At 46.2% G+C, this 17,248-nt stretch overlaps 3 protein-coding genes and 1 non-coding gene across 4 annotated transcripts; 1 reads left to right on the top strand and 3 right to left on the bottom strand.

Annotated features, from left to right (window-relative positions):
* Positions 1 to 465: 465 nt before the first annotated feature.
* On the bottom strand, positions 466 to 538 carry TRNAA-AGC. The gene has a single exon. It is a non-coding gene; the product is annotated as a tRNA-Ala (tRNA).
* A 426-nt stretch (positions 539 to 964) lies between these two features.
* On the bottom strand, positions 965 to 3,456 carry LOC100830745 (protein DETOXIFICATION 33). The gene is made up of 5 exons (XM_003572442.4): positions 2,452 to 3,456; positions 2,218 to 2,304; positions 1,660 to 2,074; positions 1,420 to 1,506; positions 965 to 1,304 (listed from the first exon to the last, which is right to left on the bottom strand). The coding sequence occupies exons 1-5, from the start codon at positions 3,318 to 3,320 to the stop codon at positions 1,230 to 1,232; spliced, it is 1,533 nt and encodes a 510-aa protein (XP_003572490.1). The 5' UTR covers positions 3,321 to 3,456; the 3' UTR covers positions 965 to 1,229.
* Positions 3,457 to 7,526: 4,070 nt separating this feature from the next.
* Positions 7,527 to 9,455, bottom strand: LOC100830436 (NEP1-interacting protein-like 1). Its single transcript, XM_003572441.4, has 3 exons — positions 8,584 to 9,455; positions 8,313 to 8,491; positions 7,527 to 8,219 (listed from the first exon to the last, which is right to left on the bottom strand). The coding sequence occupies exons 1-3, from the start codon at positions 8,744 to 8,746 to the stop codon at positions 7,851 to 7,853; spliced, it is 711 nt and encodes a 236-aa protein (XP_003572489.1). The 5' UTR covers positions 8,747 to 9,455; the 3' UTR covers positions 7,527 to 7,850.
* Positions 9,456 to 11,110: 1,655 nt separating this feature from the next.
* Positions 11,111 to 16,650, top strand: LOC100839233 (mucin-19). Its single transcript, XM_010237083.3, has 4 exons — positions 11,111 to 11,684; positions 11,799 to 11,850; positions 13,011 to 15,452; positions 15,875 to 16,650. Exons 1-4 carry the CDS (start codon positions 11,523 to 11,525, stop codon positions 16,360 to 16,362), a joined length of 3,144 nt encoding a protein of 1,047 aa, XP_010235385.1. The 5' UTR covers positions 11,111 to 11,522; the 3' UTR covers positions 16,363 to 16,650.
* The last annotated feature ends 598 nt before the right edge of the window (positions 16,651 to 17,248 follow it).

Here is a 17,248-nt window from a genome sequence, read left to right as displayed (position 1 = left end):
GAGAAATCAAGCACGCTGCACACTGAAGAAGGCATGACTGCACGAACTGGGCCGACGCAACTTACATGTCGAAGAGTGTCTCTTCTCCAGTCAACCAATGGTGATATGGTGACTTCCTCGAACAGAGAAACAGTATGACGGAGAGGGAGAGGCATGCATCCAGGGTGCCTCAGAGTGAGTCGATCCGCGTGGTGGATTCGGTGGAGCAGAGACGATTACTCAGCGTGAGCAGTGGAAAAAGGGAAGCTGAGTACATCAGATAATGGTTACCGTGACGATGCAGGAAAGATTGAGATCAGGGGGGAGGGGATACGGCACCCTTGGAGACGCATTATTTGTTAGGTGCTCTTATCGCATGTGCTGCACTTTTGTAGCCTTTTTTCTCTGTTGCATAGTGCCGCAGCTCTCTCTACAGCAATCTCTCGAGTACATGTCCTGCATGCCCAAAAACGATCAACATGAAAATGGAGATGCGGGGTATCGATCCCCGTGCCTCTCGCATGCTAAGCGAGCGCTCTACCATCTGAGCTACATCCCCTAGACACGTTTAATTACTATAGCGATTAATCTCTTTCTAACAGTAACTTTGGTTTAATCAGCTTGTTTTACTTTCGGAATATGCCGAACTGGGCCAAAACACAGCTCAACTGCTGCAACCTCGTTCCACAGGCCTGTGGTGCGCTCGTGGGCCGAAATGTGAGCTCAACGGGGGCTTACTTGTCTGGACGTACGAGCCCAATCATGTTTAAAACCCATAAAATGTTCACAAGGATACAACATGTGTGATTCTAAAAATATACAATATGAAAACTTCTTGAAAAAAATTCAAATCCAGCTTGATACGTACTCCCTCCGCGTCCTCAAATTAGCTTTGTACGTACACAGCTGAGAGAGAGGAAAAAAATAGCTTTGGTTAAGTAGTTCGTTTAAATTGAACTTTAATTCGCGTGTGAACAATTAATCAGCAGTGCTATCAACGGATTTTTATTTCTTGAGTCGTTGTGTGCATCCTTTTCGATTTCGAATTTTGTGTGACGCTGTAGATACATGCATGTGCTGTACCTATGTGATCCCAAACTGTTGCAATATCTTTTTACAAACTTATACATGAATGCATGCCACAACAAACGTACTCTTGATCTCCACACGTACAGAGGTTCACAGCAAACCTCAAAAGCTAGCACCACACCCCTCCTCCTAACGTACTCAAAGAAAATATAAGCAGAATGCTAGATGCCATTGGTGACCTCCTTTTTGGCCGATCCACCGCTCCACTGCTGTATCCTCGAGCTCGCCTCTCTTGCCTGCAATCCATTGTCGATCATACATACATGTGCAGAATTAATCCAATTTTATCCAGAACAAATGAAGAATCCAGTCAAGTTAGCCAGAGTGCTAATCAGCAAGCTATCAGTATACCTCCTTGTTCCAGTCCGTCCGCATGGTGATGACCACCAGGATCACCGTCTGCAACGCTACCCCCGTCAGCATCCCGGCCCACATTCCCTGACCAAGAGAGAAAAAAAATCAACAGATCAAATCTCGGTCATTTCAGTGGGCCTGAAACTCCATCCTTCCCATTGGATCAAATCAAATCTCCGGCCGGCCTCATTACAATCCCGGCCCATTCTGAAAAACAGCCCATGTAAACTGGCTCACCCGGATCCCTTGGTGCATCGGGAAGGCGAGGATGTACCCAACAGGGATGCCAATCCCATAGTAGCATCCCAGATTGACGTAAGCCACGAGCCACTGCCAGCCGGCCCCGACGGCGACGCCGGAGAGCACGGGCTGCACGCTGTTGAGCAGCAGCGAGAAGGCGAAGACGACGGCGAGGCTGGCCACGGCTTCCACGACCTCGGGGCTGTCCGTGAACGGCGCGCCGTAGACGTCCCGGAGCAGCAGCACGGCGACGAAGGAGGCGAGCCCCAGGGCGACGGAGGACATGAGCACCACCAAGATAGAGAACCTCGCCGCATTGGGACGCCCGGCGCCGAGCTCGTTGGAGACCCGGACGCTGATTGCCGCGTTGAAGCCCAGGAACACCATGATCTGCCAACCGAACAGGTTCGTGCTGCAGCCACCAGATTCAGATGCTTGCCGTTGATTAGTTAATCAATTCAGAGATCAGGATCGAGCTTGTCAGTTCTGATAATGCTTATTTACTTTAGTGATCCAGTCTAGTCTAGCTATCAGATCAGTCAGAGATCAGCTCACCAGATGGAGACCGCGGCGACGGCGACCTGGGCGTTGGGCAAGTTGCCCACGATGACTATCAGGAACATGTAGAGCCAGAACTCCAGGCTTCAAATCCAGCAAAAGAAAATTATTCAATTAATTTGAACAGTATTATACTAGGTAGCAGGTAATTAATTGAGATCATCATAATACAGAACATTAAAATTACTTATTAGTAAAAAAATTGAGAATTATTTATTAGTAGTTGATTACCAGAGCATGATGGCGGATCCAATGGAGAGGCGAGCAAAGCTCTTGAGCTCGGAGAAGACGAGGCACTCGATCTCGAACCCATTCCAGGCTCCAGGACAACCCCCCGACACAATATAGGCCACCTGGCCCAGCACCACGGCCCACCACGACACATTCAGCGCCACAGCCAGCCCACCAAGGCCCATCCCGAACGGACCCACAAGCAGCCACGTCAGCGCCACGTGGAACGCCAGCGCGGCGCCGGAGACGGCCGCCATGGCTCCCACCTTCCCCTGCGCCTGCAGGAACTTCTGGACCGGGAAATTCACCGCGTAAGCAAACAGCTGCGGCACCATGTAGAGCGCGAAGGTCCCGGCAAGGTCGGCAATGGCGGGGTCCTGGCGGAACAGCCGGAGGATCGGGGACGCGAAGAGGTAGAGCGGGAGGAGGAAGACGGCGGCCATGGCGGTGAGCAGGAGCCAGGACCGCTGCAGGTAGAGGCCCAGGAGGCGATCCTGCTTGGCGCCGTGGAACTGGCCGCAGAGCGTCTCCAGGGCGCTGCCCATGCCCAGCATGATCCCGAATGCCAGACCGGCGATCACGGAGTTGGCGGTGGAGACGGCGTCGAGGTCGAGGGTGGTCAGGTGGCGGCCGGCGGCGACCTGGGTGACGGCGCCCAGGGAGTATTGGGCGATGGAGGTGAAGATGGACGGGCCTGCGAGCTGCCACAGCCGTCGGTTTTCCTCTGTCGCGTGGCGGAGGAAGGATCCGACGGTCTGGATGTCGTCGACTAGGTCCGGCTCCGGCTTGACGCTGGCTGAGAGGAGGGATTCTTGGAGGGCGGACTCGTAGTTGTGGTGATCTTCGATGGTGGCGCCGTTGGCCGCCATTGCTGGAGCTCGAGCTCGATGATGGAGGAGCTAGCTCTTGATTTCTCGGGCCCGGTGCTAGCTAGGTGGCTGCGGCTGATGGATGGAATGGAGGGGATTAAAGGGGTGTTTGGTTTGATTAAAAAATTGGTTGTCAAAAATTTGTTTGAGATTTTTCTTGCGCATGAGTTGGACAACTTTGATCAAAATAATGAACTAAGTTGAAGTTGGTAGTGAAGTTTTAGCTTGTCAAATAATTGGTTTCATCTAAACAAGAATTAAATCTTGATCAATAATCAAAAATTTGGTAGGATAATATTTGGTCACCGTCCAGACAGCACATTATGACAAATTAAGTCACCAGTACTGGAATGGATGACCACTTAGGTAGCTGGATCGAGATTAAGAGTGCATTTAATGCGCCATGAGTCGCCAGCGGAGTACTGCCGTAAAAGCTTGCTGCTGCTGTCGGGGAGTTTCCGTGTACAGTGTAGTAGTACTGTACTACGATGTGGAGCTTGCATAATTCTTTACAGACACGAGCAGCACGTTTGTCGTCTACTTACACGGTCTCCGGAATAAGTACAACTTTTACTAGTTTCTGCTATATTACGACGACGTGATGTAGAAATGACCTCGTCGTCTCATTTTTTTTCTTGATAAACTCAATGGCTCTTTCTCATCAGATTAGCAAAGGCCGCAGTGAGCGTAAGCGTAGTATACATTTTTCTAATTCTTCCGTTTCAAAATAACTGCCATGAATTTTATACGGTATAAAAATACAACTTCACGTTACTTATTTTGTAACGAAGTGAGTATAATTATCAAACAGAGTTAGTACTAGCTAGCTAGATAGGCACAGCCGCACAGGGCACGTACGTTCACCTTGCGACAATCTAAGTCTTTGTAGCGTGCCTAAGTACACATACTTTAGAGGTGACACGTGACGTACTTTAGCTTGCAGTCCAGACGTTTGATGGCGCCGCTCAGGTGACTCGACCCGTTGTGTGTTTGTGCATCACCATATCTCACATGGATCAAAAAAGCAGGATCGATCAGGTAAGAAAGCGGCACAAAACCTGATCGATCTCATGCATCTCGAAGGGCACACGTGTTCTCACTCGATCCAGGTGATCAAGGCCGGCCGCCAGCTCTTAATTTTATCCGACATGATCGCTTTCAAAATTGTGTAATCTTGATCACATGCGTGAACAAGAGTATAAACGGCAGCGCCCATCGATCACCCAACGGGGACTAATTAGCATATAATAGAGCCCAATTTTCCTCTCCGGTCAATGACTAGCTAACTGACCGGGTTAACATTCATGTCTAGCTACTGGCAACAGTGAAATTAGATTAGTTAATTCATGGCATGGTCCTCGTGTGGCAGTAAAACAAATCATCCACGACTCGATCGTCGATCCAAGGTGTGTGGTAGGTAACTATGTGTGTGTGTGTGTGTGTGTGTGTGTGTCTGTCTGTATATATATATATATGTATATATATATATATATATATATATATGTATATATATATATATATATATATGTATATATATATATATATATGTATATATATATATATATGTATATATATATATATATATGTATATATATATATATATGTATATATATATATATATATATATATATATATATATATATATATAAAATTAGTCCCTTTCGTATGTGTATGGAATTAGTACTCAGCTACTCAATTTAATTCCTCTTTCGTATGTGTATGGAATTAGCTAGGAAAATGACGACACACCCGGCCCTCCCAAGAAATTAACAAAACAAAATTATTTTTGCAACCATGACAGCTGATGTTGGCTAGCAGTCGGGACACAATGATTAGTCGCAGATATATGCGTTGAACATGCTGATTTATTTACTTTTTCTTGAGGTGCCAAATGGTCGATTAATCAATTGCACACATGCATGCAATAATTAAATTTTGCTACCTCGTCAACTAGGGCTGCAAAGACGATATTAAGCGCGAGGCTTATGATTTGATGATCTCACCGCTCGTTTTTCATTACTAATTAAGTTGACTCAAGGTCGTAGGCTGGCTGAAAATTAAAGAAATGAGTCACATGTTGTAGCTCGGTCGGCAAAGAAACGAGCTGCGCTTTTACGGTGCACACCGTCACAAGGTTTATGATTAATTTATCTCAATTTTCAAATAGTCGGACTAAAATGCTCTCATTTATCGAGTAGCTGGACCTCGGGTCCAATTACCTCAGTTCTAGTTTGGTTGAACAATAGCTGAATGAGAAGTTCTTTTTTTGGACGATCTGAATGAGAAGTTTAACGGTGTTCCAAACGGGGCCTAAACAGAGGACAATCCTGCAGATGCAGGTCTTTTGACTGGTGGTACAGAGTCGTTCGGTTCAGCTAGCTAGCTGGGCATGCAGGCACGTGCATGCATGTTTAAGTTAGCTCAACTATCGGTGCTTATTTAAGACCTAGTACGTACGATCGGATCGGTCGATGAGAGCCTTCCGTCTAGCAGAGAAGACGCCCCCAACCATACACTACAAGTCTACAACCACATAAGTATACTTGAATACGGTACTATACTGCATGTGCGCATGCACCGTGTATTTGTATTAATTTGTGTGCAACCTCAGCGGCTGAGCAACACGTATTTGAATTATCATTGCTTTTCCTCTCTAATTCTTTTTTGCAGATCTCAGGCAGAATGTCGATGATCATTGTCCATAAATTTTTGCAAGAATCCTTGGCTCCACTCAGGTACTTAAGATCCTAAATTCAGAAAAACACTCCTTTAATTAATCTGTCAATTTGTCCCGTACGAGTATATATGAGCACTGCATTATTTGACCCCTACGTATGAGTATCAGCACTAGCTAGATTTGCCTTCGTTTGTTAATTTCCAGCCCGTCTATCCGGCCAGTCTGGGTCTGAATGAGAAGTTTTCTTGACCCGAGATGATCACTTCATCAGTAGAGCAAAGCAAGCCAAATGAGCAGAGGAGATGCCGGCTGCAGGCATATAGGCATGCATTCAGGTGTTTTGGCTGGTAGTCGGTGCATCCAGATTCCAGCCAGCAAGCTAGGGTACGTTACGTAGCGTGTCTTGTCTTGTCACGGACCTCACGGTCGGTTCTTTTCTTCACCTGGGCAGGCACGTGCTCAATTTGATGCTTTATCAGTAGGACAAGACAGAAACCGAGGCGCGGTCGGATCGTCGAGAGCCGTCCGTCCAGCAGACAGGACGACTCCAACCATATTCCGTAGTACTACAGTAGGCATGTTTGTTTGTGAACGTGCCTGGAATGTGAACCTAGGCTGGGCTAAAAGATGTTTCTGTTTTCTGTGGCACATTTTCAGGCACAACGTTCATGGTCAGTACAGTCCGTTATTCTCTCCATCTGATAAAAGATGTCACAAATTTGTCAAAATTTGAATGTATCTAGACATAAGTGACTTATGTCTAGATACATTCAAATTTTGACAAATTTGACTTATGTCTAGATACATTCAAATTTTGACAAATTTGAGACATCTTTTGTTGGACGTCATGTTTAGATACATTCAAATTTTAATAAATTTGAGACATCTTTTGTTGGACATCATGTCTAGATACATTCAAATTTTGACAAATTTAAAACATCTTTTGTTAAACGGAGAAAGTACTGTAAAATTGTCTTGTCCTTTGGAGTTGGGAGACGGACGTACGATAAAACACAAGTTGTCCGTGTAATTTTCTTGTGAAAGCATAGAGCCATAGATGCTCAAGATGTGATCAGCGAGCCGACTGTGCTCCATCGTAGAGGAATAGTGGTCTACGTACGGTACTTTTATAAAAATAATCTCTGTAGACGCCCGGGTTCTCTTGAAACGCGCCTGGTTGGGCCGTGTGAATGGGTGGGCCGGGCGTGGCTGGCTGGCTAGGTGCTCGCGGCCCGAACTCGCTGTTACTGGTTTGGTTCGAGAATGAAGAATTTGTAGCATGGTTGGGCCGGGAATGAATGTTATCCTGGGCCGGAAACGTGCCCAGTGGGTGGGCTGGGCGTGGCTGGCTGTCTGGGTCAAGTACATCCATCCACGGGTTCACACTGTGAAGGTAGCCAGCCACGCCCAGCCCAATGGTCTGAATTCTGAAAGAAGCTCCAGAGTCCGCTCTCGTCACAGTGATGGTGCTTAGATCCGATCTTCGGCTGATGATAACGAAGAGAACGCAGCTTACTGACAATGGAAAATAACCCCAAAAAATACAATAACCCAGTGCTAGACACATGGTTAATTTTCTTTACACATGTATATACACAAATATCTGCTACAAATCCAGAACCAAAACCAAGGAAAAAGAATCAACCAAGAAGGTATGAAAGAACAAACGTGTGTGGGTACATGTACATGTCGTTATGTCAGTCTCTCTCAGCCCAGCTATAAGCCAAGGCTAGCTAATTAACTAGCTTACGTACGTGTGCACGGGCTAATCACCACACGTGTGCACGCACGCATATCCTACCGATCGACCCCGGTCGGCCGGCCGGCCGGACACGCGAATTAAGCCGGAGGCTCTACACGGCGCGGCGGCAGAGCGGGCACGACGCGTGGCGGCAGAGCCAGCCGTCGATGCAGGCGAGGTGGAACGTGTGGCCGCAGTCCGGCAGCCGCCGCGCCGTCTCGCCGGCCTCCATGTCATGCAGGCACACGGAGCAGCAGCAGGCGGCGTCGGCATCGGTGAAGGTCATGGCGGGGAGATCGGCGATGGCATCGGCGGCCATGCCCTTGAAGGACGCCGCGTCGAACATCTCCGACAGCGTCGGCGGGCCGGCGTCGTCGCCGAAGCCCGCTGCGGTCATCTGGCTGTCCACGGCGCTCTGCACCGCCGGGTCCACCTTCTCCCGCACCAGCCGCCCCGTCAGCAGGCTCCAGATCACGTCCAGCTGAAATTTGCCCAACAATTGGTTATAAGCTTGCTGCTGAATTTTGATGGTTGGTTAAAATCAAATCGATCTAGTTTTGATGTGGGGACTTACGACGTATAGGACGCTCCAGATGGCGGACTGGTCGGAGCGCCAGATGGCCAGGCACCTGTCGACGACCTCCATGGCCACCACCGCGCCGGAGATGGCGCCGATGCCTGCTCCGCGCACCAACCCGCTCTCCGTCGCTAGCCCGATCAGCCCGCCCGTTATGGCCCCCAGAATCGTCCCAACTGCAAACACAATCAACAGGAACTCCAAGTCAGCAACCACGTCCACGGTGGACGAGACCAAGAACTGAAGATCGATCAGAGCGCCGGCCGACCTGTGGCGAAGACGAAGGTGATGATGCCGCGGACGACGGCGCCGGCGACGCGAGCCGGCAACGCGGCGGCCGCGTCCTGGTGGTCGCTGCCAGAGAAGAAGGCGGGAGGAAACGCTGATGTGTCGACGGTGTGAGCTTCTCCTCCTCTTGCTGCCGCCTCCATGGCTGCCGAACAGAAGACGATTGATCACCTGCTCCTGCTGCTGCCTCGGATCGATGGGGTGCCGGACGATGAACAGATGGATCGGATATGAGGAATACAGATATATAATCGCTGCCGATTGATCAAGGATGAACGAATGAATGAAACGAAAGAATGAATAGAGAATTTGGGCTTATGGCTGTGGGGCTCGAAGACTTCTATACGCGATTTGGAAGAGAGGTGTGCAGTCTATAGAGTACTTGTAGTAGGAGTACTGTGGAAGCGCGTTGATTAATTAGTTGAAGACTCCATCACAAGCGACCCAGAAATGTGGGATTTTGCTGATGGCATCGGAAGCCTGCTTGTCCGCTGGACTCGGCCTGCCAGCTCAACAAGACAAACGCCCGCACATGTCGTGTCCACGTAGCTCCATGCAGCATACCCAAGATCCAACGTGGCAGCCAGGTGGTGGAACGGGTCCAGGCACAGCCCAGGCAAAGCGCAACATAAATGCTAGTATAACGAACCGAGACCATCCGGCACGCGGCTGATGGGCACTTGCTCCTTGCTTCACCCGCTCCATCTCTTAACGGCTAAGCTTCCTTCTCCCGGCACCACAGCACCTACGCAACGGCTTCCTTCTCTTCTTAAGCCAATTAGTAAGGCAGTTCCGAAACTTCTGCTCACTCCATCTATTGGCCTTGTGACAGGACAGCAGCAGCCGTAGCCCGTGTGTGAGCCACGCAGCTGTTCGAATAAAGATTGCTCAGACATCTCCCAATGCACTGTATTTCCATTTATCATCTCTTAAAACATAGTACGGAGTAGAAGTTATAAAAAAAACAACCTCCCCAATGCATGATATCTGTGTAGAGATATTTTATTATCGATCAACGGACGATATTTTTAAAATGATTGCGTATAAATGCTTACTTAGTAGTACTCCTGCTGCTGATCCATAATAAGTGTCATGGATTAAGTACAGAATTAATTGTACTAACTTCATGCACAATCATTTATGGATCGGAGGCAGTAGTATATTTTACCCACAAAATATCCAGTGTTATATATACTAGCACTGTATCAATGCCTTATACATGGTACATGTTTTTTATGTCTGTATTACTATTTTGTAGCACATAAAAATAAAATCTTAGGCGCTGCCTGGTCAGGAAGGGAAAGAAAGAAAGAATGGAACTGGTGCTACTGAAAAATCGCCGGTCAGTCAATTCTGTGGGCTGCAGTGCAGGCAGCGAAGTTTGATCTAGTAGCTTAGCTTGTCTGGATTCAACGGGCGCATTGATTCCCAGGGGAAGAAGTTTTCCACAGACCACAGCGATGTGGAGAGCCTAGCTAGCGCTGTGTGCATCAGTGAATCGTCAGCACTTGTGCGGGTAGAAAAATAGTGTATTCGAAACGTCGGACACGTATCGGTGCACGTTGTTGGATGCAAAGAAAGTCCAATGAAACGATGCCGGGTTCCAGATGGTTCTATGACAATTGAAAGCTACACGCAGACGGGAGACCTAAGCTACGCCAGCATTTAGAAAACTAGACCGCCGTCCTGACTTCCCCCCCTGTCTTGAACAATTCAACTTGGATACAGATTCCACTTTGAACAGCGTCTAATTTTCTTTCCTGTCCTGACATATTAGTGGACCCACACGTAGAGGACCAGAGGAGGGCATGGAAGGATGTGGGGAAATATGGTGTGGTCAATTCCAGAAAAGAAATAACGGACTCGAAGAATTTGAAATTCTGAAGGTTTGGTGTTCTCACCTGATTGTTTTCAGGGAATGGGAGGACGATGCTTATTCACTCAGCACGATGGAGGCAGACATTCTGAGTGAGAGCTGGAGCAAAGGATATGACATCGATCGAGCACCTCGCTGCAGCAGCACTATTTTTCTGGCCTCACAAATCTCCAAGAAGAACAGGCTGAAAATGAGTTCCAATTTGGCGATGTTATATTGCAGAAACACGATTACATATTCGATAAAAATGTACATTGCACATGTACATTTTGGTAGTAAATAGTCAGGATTGGAATAGTTTGCATACAAGTCTTTGAAAACATCATCTACTCTGGAGTATTTCAGAGGCAGTTTTTATAAAGGCATCATCTACTTGAGGTTTCCATGCCAGATAGGCTGGTGGTAAAAAGGCACCCTGGATGCCCATCACCCATCCAGTTTGTCTGGTGGTCCGTGGTACAGGAAGTGCATTTGGGTGTGATGCTAAACTTGCCTTCCTAGACACAACTTGCGTGCAATCGTACCAGCACTATGCATTTCCTTTGGTTAAAGCAGCAATGAATGAATAAAGCGAGATATAGCCCAACCAATAGAGCCGTGCATTTCATCATTTCATGCGAGGTCATCCGCTTCAGTCGACTCATATTTTAGTGTTCGTTACTGCAAGAGGTATTGTCCAAGAAGTAACTTTCAATTGTTTCACCCTTTCCCTTTGAACATCGCTGATGTGAGCTAAAGAAACCGGTCACGATCCAAACCCCCCAGATTTAGTTTGCTTTTACCTTTTGCTTTTCCCCCTTTGTTCCTCTCTGTCTTTTCCTTTTATTTATTTCTGTCTACATATCTAATTCTATCATCCCATACGGTCGCCTCTTTTTACATAGGTTCTCACTTTAAGCATCTTCTCTTTGCTTCTTCATGGAGGCAGAGCCGCAGAGCACCTTCTTATAATAAAAAAATTGAGAGTGGGGGTTGCCATACTCACTTGCATACCATACCGGCTTGAAGTTTTCACCCAGAGAGCAAACTGAGCTCTTGCCGTCATGGCAGGGCTTAGCACCGGGGCAGGAGCTCCTGTTGTGAAGGTGTACCATGAGAAATCCATGATCCTACCTGATGTGTCGAGGGTGCTCGCGTGCCTGTATGAGAAAAATGTCCAGTTTGAAACTGTGAAGGACTCTTACAAGGACATACTCAGACTCCAGGTACTTGATGTCTCAGTTATTTTGGAACACGCAAGATTGTAGAAGCAGCAGCTTCTTGAGTCTATGCAGGTTGAGCTCATGTCCAGTCAATTTTTCTCTTCTCTGCATCTGCAGGCAACAAGGAGCGTTCCAGTTCCATTCTATGACGGACCCACATTTCGACAAGGTAACACCGTTTGTTATGTACTTCAGCCATTTTAGTTCGTTGAGATGCATTTCATGATTCTTTAAGCTGGTGTGGTTACAAGGAAATAGTTTTCTTTATAAGTAATACACGCTAGAATGAGATGCGGTTACCTCTATCATCATGCACACCTTGTAGCTAAGAAAGGTAGATGTAAGAACACCCACCTGAACCCAATGAGTTGAACTCAGGTTTCACCTTGCACACCTGCCCTGCAAAAACGATTTGGTGAAAACAGATTAAGAAAACCAAAAATAGAATGAGACATAGCAATCAATAGTTTGTGATATAAGAAGATTCAGACAGAATGTTCATGGCTAGCAATATAACATGCAAGATGAAACTTAAAATAGAAACATTGCTTATATATTTCTTCAGCGTTCTGGTTTTAGAAACTTCGGCAATACCATGCAACATCTCTTCTCATTTCTATTTGCTAGTTAATGTAAAAATAGTCTTCTTCTCATCAATAATTATTGCATACCAGTGTGTTCTTGCTCATCAATAGCTAAATTTTACTGTCAGGGCTTCCCCTAAAGTTTTCCCGTAGAAAACAAATCAATAGCTAAATTAGTTAAGAAGGATGTTGTAGGGGATGTTATTCTTATTTGGTACCCACCCTGCATATGGGTGCTTCTTCAAAACGACAGTGATAACCCCTTCCCTGAAAAAGGTGCTGCATGCAGCATTAGCAGCAAATAGCTCCATGATCATGGTTTGTAAATGAAATGCAACGCTTTATAACCCCGTAAACATGATACAGAAATGAATAGCTTCATGAGGTACTTCAGCAGAAACACTGGAAAAATAAATACAGACATAATTCACATGCAAGTAAGTATATCATGGTGTTGCTAGCAAGTGATAATGTATCTTTCCATGTACTTATCTCAATAAATTTTAACTAGTTAACTAAACTATCTCAGTTTTTAAGTGAAGTTATGAACGAGTTTCTTAGTAAATACTCCCTCCGATCCATAATAAGTGTCGGGGATTTAGTACAAAGTTAGTACAATTTTGTACTAAATTCCAGATACTTATTATGGATTGGAGGGAGTAGCACTCAATAACCAGAGTAATAAATGATGCACCTAACAATTAGAAATTTAGACTACAGAACTGACCCATCTTCTAAACTGCAGAATCAAGAGCAATCTGCCGCTATATAGCAGAAACTTACGAGCAGCATGGGTATCCTTTCCTCCTTGGGAAAGATGTCCTTGAGAGGGCTTCCATTGAACAGTGGCTCAGGCATGAGGAGCATGCCTTTGATCCTCCGAGCCGGGCGTTGTTCTGCCACCTGGCCTTTCCTTTGCAAGATGAAGACATCAGTGATCTTGACAGAGAGAAGAGAAAGTTGGAAGAAGTCCTGGAGGTCTATGAGCAAAGGCTTGGCGAGAGCGAGTTCCTTGCTGGGAACAAGTTCACCCTAGCTGACCTTGTTCACCTACCAAACACCCATCACATCGTGACATCTGACAAGTTTGCTTACCTGTATGACTCAAGGAAGAACGTGCAAAGGTGGTGGAATACCATCTCTTCCCGAGATTCTTGGCAGCGGGTGGTGAGGGATATGCAGAGTGTGGAGGAGCAGTACCAAATGGAAGAAGAACTTGAGTTGGAGGAGGAGCAGTTCCAGCAGCAGCAGTGGCAGACAGAACCGCCACAACCATCTGGTGGCCGCAACATCCGCATAGACTCTCGAAAGCAGACTGGCTCTGATTCACGGACAATACTGGTTCCACCGCCCAGAGATGGTATAGTATCATCCTCGTTTTTTACAGTTCCACAGGAACATCAAACTCTTCCTGCTCAAACAACTTCTCATGGGAAAACTTCACCTGACCAAAGAAAAGAAAACAACTTCTTTAGTACCACAGAGAAAACTCCATCACCCTCAAAGCAAAGAACTTCTGCCACTCAGAAATCATCTAGCAGTGCCCAAAGCACCACGAGTAACTTCTTCACCCCAGCTACCCCTCCTACCACCACCAACATGTTCCAGAGAACTGATAGTGATAAATCAACCTCCAAACATACCTCATCTCCAACCAGTCAAGGGTCATCCAAAGAAGCTCCTGATAGGCTCCATCTCTCGGATTTCTACCAGACCAGCAACCATACTGAAGAGGCAGCAATTCATACCGAACCTACTTCACAAGAAGCCTCAAAAACCTCTGACAGGGTTTCTCAAGCTCGTCAAACCGGTGAAGCTCCTCATAAACCTAGTCCAGGGTCAGCCAAAGCTCCCCAAGAAATTGCTCCTGATAAAACCACTAAGGAATCATTTAGCAGTGTCCAAAGCACTACAAGTACCTTCCTTACCCCAGCTACCCAAGAAATTACCCCTGATAAAACCACTCAGAAATCATCTACGAGTGTCCAGAGCACTAAAAGTACCTTCTTTACCCAAGCCACCCCTCTTGCCACCACCAAAATGCCTCAGAGAACCGACACTGATAAATCCAGCTCCAACGATGCCTCATCTCCAACCAGACCCAATCAAGGGCTATCCAAAGAAGCTCCTGATAAGCTCCACCTCTCTGACTTGTCACCAATGCAAGAAGAATATGAAGATACTCAGGGTGGAAATGAGCGGTTCTCAACTAAGAGGCTCAGGAAAATGCTTGAGCAAAGTGATGAAGCACTCAAATTACAGTCTACGGATTTGCAAGTCCCTCCAGAAAAGGAGGAAACACCTTCAGCTTATAAAAAGCCTCCACATATGCAAGACAGAAAAGGGCAAGCTGATAAATTATCGGTTGATGGAAGAACTGATGGAACTCCATCAACTGGCACAAGAGCTCCTGACACTCCAACCAGTGCTGCTGAAAGGAGAGACACTTCACCACTAAAAGAAGGAATGGCTCCTGATGGTCATGGTGCCACTGAGCCACGAAAATCAACATCCATCAATGAGCAACAACCAGCTCTACCGAGGCCAAGCCAGTCGCGAACAAGTAGTGTTCCGCGTGCTTCTGCATCATCAAATGGAGCTCCTCAAGATGATGGCTTAGCCCAGTTATCGACCATTGATCAATGGCGGCACACGTCTACTCCTGCAACCGAACAGGGACCTCCTGGAGCTCCGAGCATTGATAAGTTGGACAAAACAGGGGGTGTTAACAGAAGAGCTCAGCCAAGCCCACCAAAGAAAACCACAACTGAACAGTCAGACAAGAGCCCCATGGATGAAAGAACACCAAGAATGACACCAAGACAGGCACCACCTTCTGACACCAGACGTACTTCAGCATCAACCCTACCAAGTCAAGAACCAGTTTCAAGTTTGCAACAAACAACTAAACCGGTTAAAGGAGAAACTCCTGCCTCATCTGGCATCACTGGAGAGGAGTCAGCCGATATAGCAATGGCTGATGAAAGTGGAACACCACCTGCACCACTGCAAACACCAGCATCTGATGGAAGGAGAGTTTCAACGGATCTCCAGGGACGTATACTTGATGCCCATGGGGAAAATGAGGCAGTCAAACCTTCTGTCACTGACCCAAGAGGAATTCCCACTATGCCAAACAAACAAGAATCAACTCCCAGTGTTCAACGTCGTACCAATACCACATCAGGTAAAGTAACCTCCATTGAAAGAAAAGTTGCCCAGTCTACAAAATAGCAGTTCCAAATTTCAATACGAGTTACATGCACCAACCTTTTCCCATCAATTCCTAATGTATTATACGAAAATGCTGCATTTGTACTGGCACTTCAGCATTTTAACCTTGATAAAACCATTTGTCATGTCGGATACTATTAGAATGTTTCACCAATTGAAATTGCAGATTCATAGTCAGTGGCCAAATTGAATAGTTTTTTGACCGAAAACTGTAGGAGAGGCGGCCAAATTGAATAGTTGATTCATAGCCTAAAATCTTTCCTCATATCATATCCCTGACTCCCTGTCCTAAGGGGCGAAATTCTCTACATGAACCATTGTAATTTATGTTTTAATGTGTGGACTGACAGTGGGCTTATTGACATCATAACACAGATAAATCGTCAGACATAGCTCCACCACTGCCATCCTTTGCTGATAAAAGGAACGAGAAGACTGGTATCACTGAATCCACTCAAACCACCACAATAGGACCTGATGAGCGGCCTGGTGGGAGAGCTCCCAAGAATTCTGGGAATAAGCCGATATCTTCAAACGATATTGACAAGCAGATTACTGAAGCAGTATTTGATCGCAGCTCAGCAACATCCAGAGAAATGCCACCACTAGTCCAAGAGAAGAGCATGAAGCAGCAGCAACTGCGAAGTGACAACTCTAGTTTATCACCGCAAGACAACAGGAGGCAGGGTTCTGAAGCTGCACTACCAGTGTCTGGAAAAGAGTCTGAAGAACAAACCTCTCCTGATACTCAGCAAGCGAAAAATAACAGAAAATCAGATGGCTCAAGCAAACCCACCCGGTTTGATGGTAATGAAGGTGATGTCCCCGAGTCACAGAGTGGGGGTTCGTCAACCAACCCATGAGGTGCTTCTATCAGGTCACTTCGGCACAGCTCCTTTCTACCTCCTCACTTTCACATCCTCATACAATAAGGTCCATTATCTTGTCACCTTTGGACCGACCATGCCAGCTAATGTTGTCTACTCCACGTGTCATACTGTTATTCCTGTTCAGTGCATTACTATGCTGTTATTTTGCTGAAAAATTACTTGTTTAGATGGTCCTTATCTCACTTGAATAACGTGAATGCAACACTTTGTTCTCCACAAAAAACATATCCCTCTGTAATCTATCCATATATATTCACTTTAGTTCTGTGCTATTGCTGGCGTTCAACTTCTGATCTTCTGTCAAGTTACACTGTTCTGGGATCTCATAGATGCACTTACATTTTCACGTTATGACTTAACATATCATTGAAATGGAGATACTTGGATGGGCCTATCCTGCAGCCCCTAGAAAGGACAAGCTAAGTTATGTAGATGCTCAGACAGGTGGTAAACGTTAGAGGCAAAAAAAACTAAAGTATAGACAGAAATGGATGCTGTTCCAGTAGGATTATGATTTGTGATCACAGTTGCAAATCTATGCGTACAGTAGCAGCTAATCTGAATTTAGTTCATAGTTAAGTCTGGAATATGGAATCGAACGTGATCACAAAAAATGTTAGTCAAGGCTGCACCTCATCTCTGTGAGACTGCAACTAGAATTCTCCCTAGATACGTATGCAAAAGAATTGTTCCAACACATTTCTCAGAAATCTCCATTTGAAGACAGGAACTAATAGCAAGCCAAACAAATAGGCAGAAGAAAGTTTGGTATCATGAAACTTGACTTATCGAAGTTTAAGTTAGGCAACATCTCGATGTTAAGAAGAAAGAGTTACGCATAGAAAAACAGACAACATAT

The sequence above is a fragment of the Brachypodium distachyon genome, chromosome 3 (genome assembly GCF_000005505.3).
Source record: "Brachypodium distachyon strain Bd21 chromosome 3, Brachypodium_distachyon_v3.0, whole genome shotgun sequence".
Classification (NCBI taxonomy): domain Eukaryota; kingdom Viridiplantae; phylum Streptophyta; class Magnoliopsida; order Poales; family Poaceae; genus Brachypodium; species Brachypodium distachyon.
This window is presented reverse-complemented; position numbering and strand designations above follow the sequence as displayed.

Coding starts and splice junctions, on each gene's coding strand:
- LOC100830745 (XM_003572442.4), bottom strand. CDS start 3,320: ATGGCGGCCAACGGCGCCACCATCGAAGATCACCACAACTACGAGTCC. Junction 2,075..2,217: donor GTCGCCGCGGTCTCCATCTG/GTGAGCTGATCT, acceptor TGGTGGCTGCAG/CACGAACCTGTTCGGTTGGC. Junction 1,507..1,659: donor CGATGCACCAAGGGATCCGG/GTGAGCCAGTTT, acceptor TCTCTTGGTCAG/GGAATGTGGGCCGGGATGCT.
- LOC100830436 (XM_003572441.4), bottom strand. CDS start 8,746: ATGGAGGCGGCAGCAAGAGGAGGAGAAGCTCACACCGTCGACACATCA. Junction 8,492..8,583: donor CACCTTCGTCTTCGCCACAG/GTCGGCCGGCGC, acceptor TTGTGTTTGCAG/TTGGGACGATTCTGGGGGCC. Junction 8,220..8,312: donor TCTGGAGCGTCCTATACGTC/GTAAGTCCCCAC, acceptor GGCAAATTTCAG/CTGGACGTGATCTGGAGCCT.
- LOC100839233 (XM_010237083.3), top strand. CDS start 11,523: ATGGCAGGGCTTAGCACCGGGGCAGGAGCTCCTGTTGTGAAGGTGTAC. Junction 11,851..13,010: donor CGGACCCACATTTCGACAAG/GTAACACCGTTT, acceptor TCTAAACTGCAG/AATCAAGAGCAATCTGCCGC. Junction 15,453..15,874: donor TCGTACCAATACCACATCAG/GTAAAGTAACCT, acceptor ATCATAACACAG/ATAAATCGTCAGACATAGCT.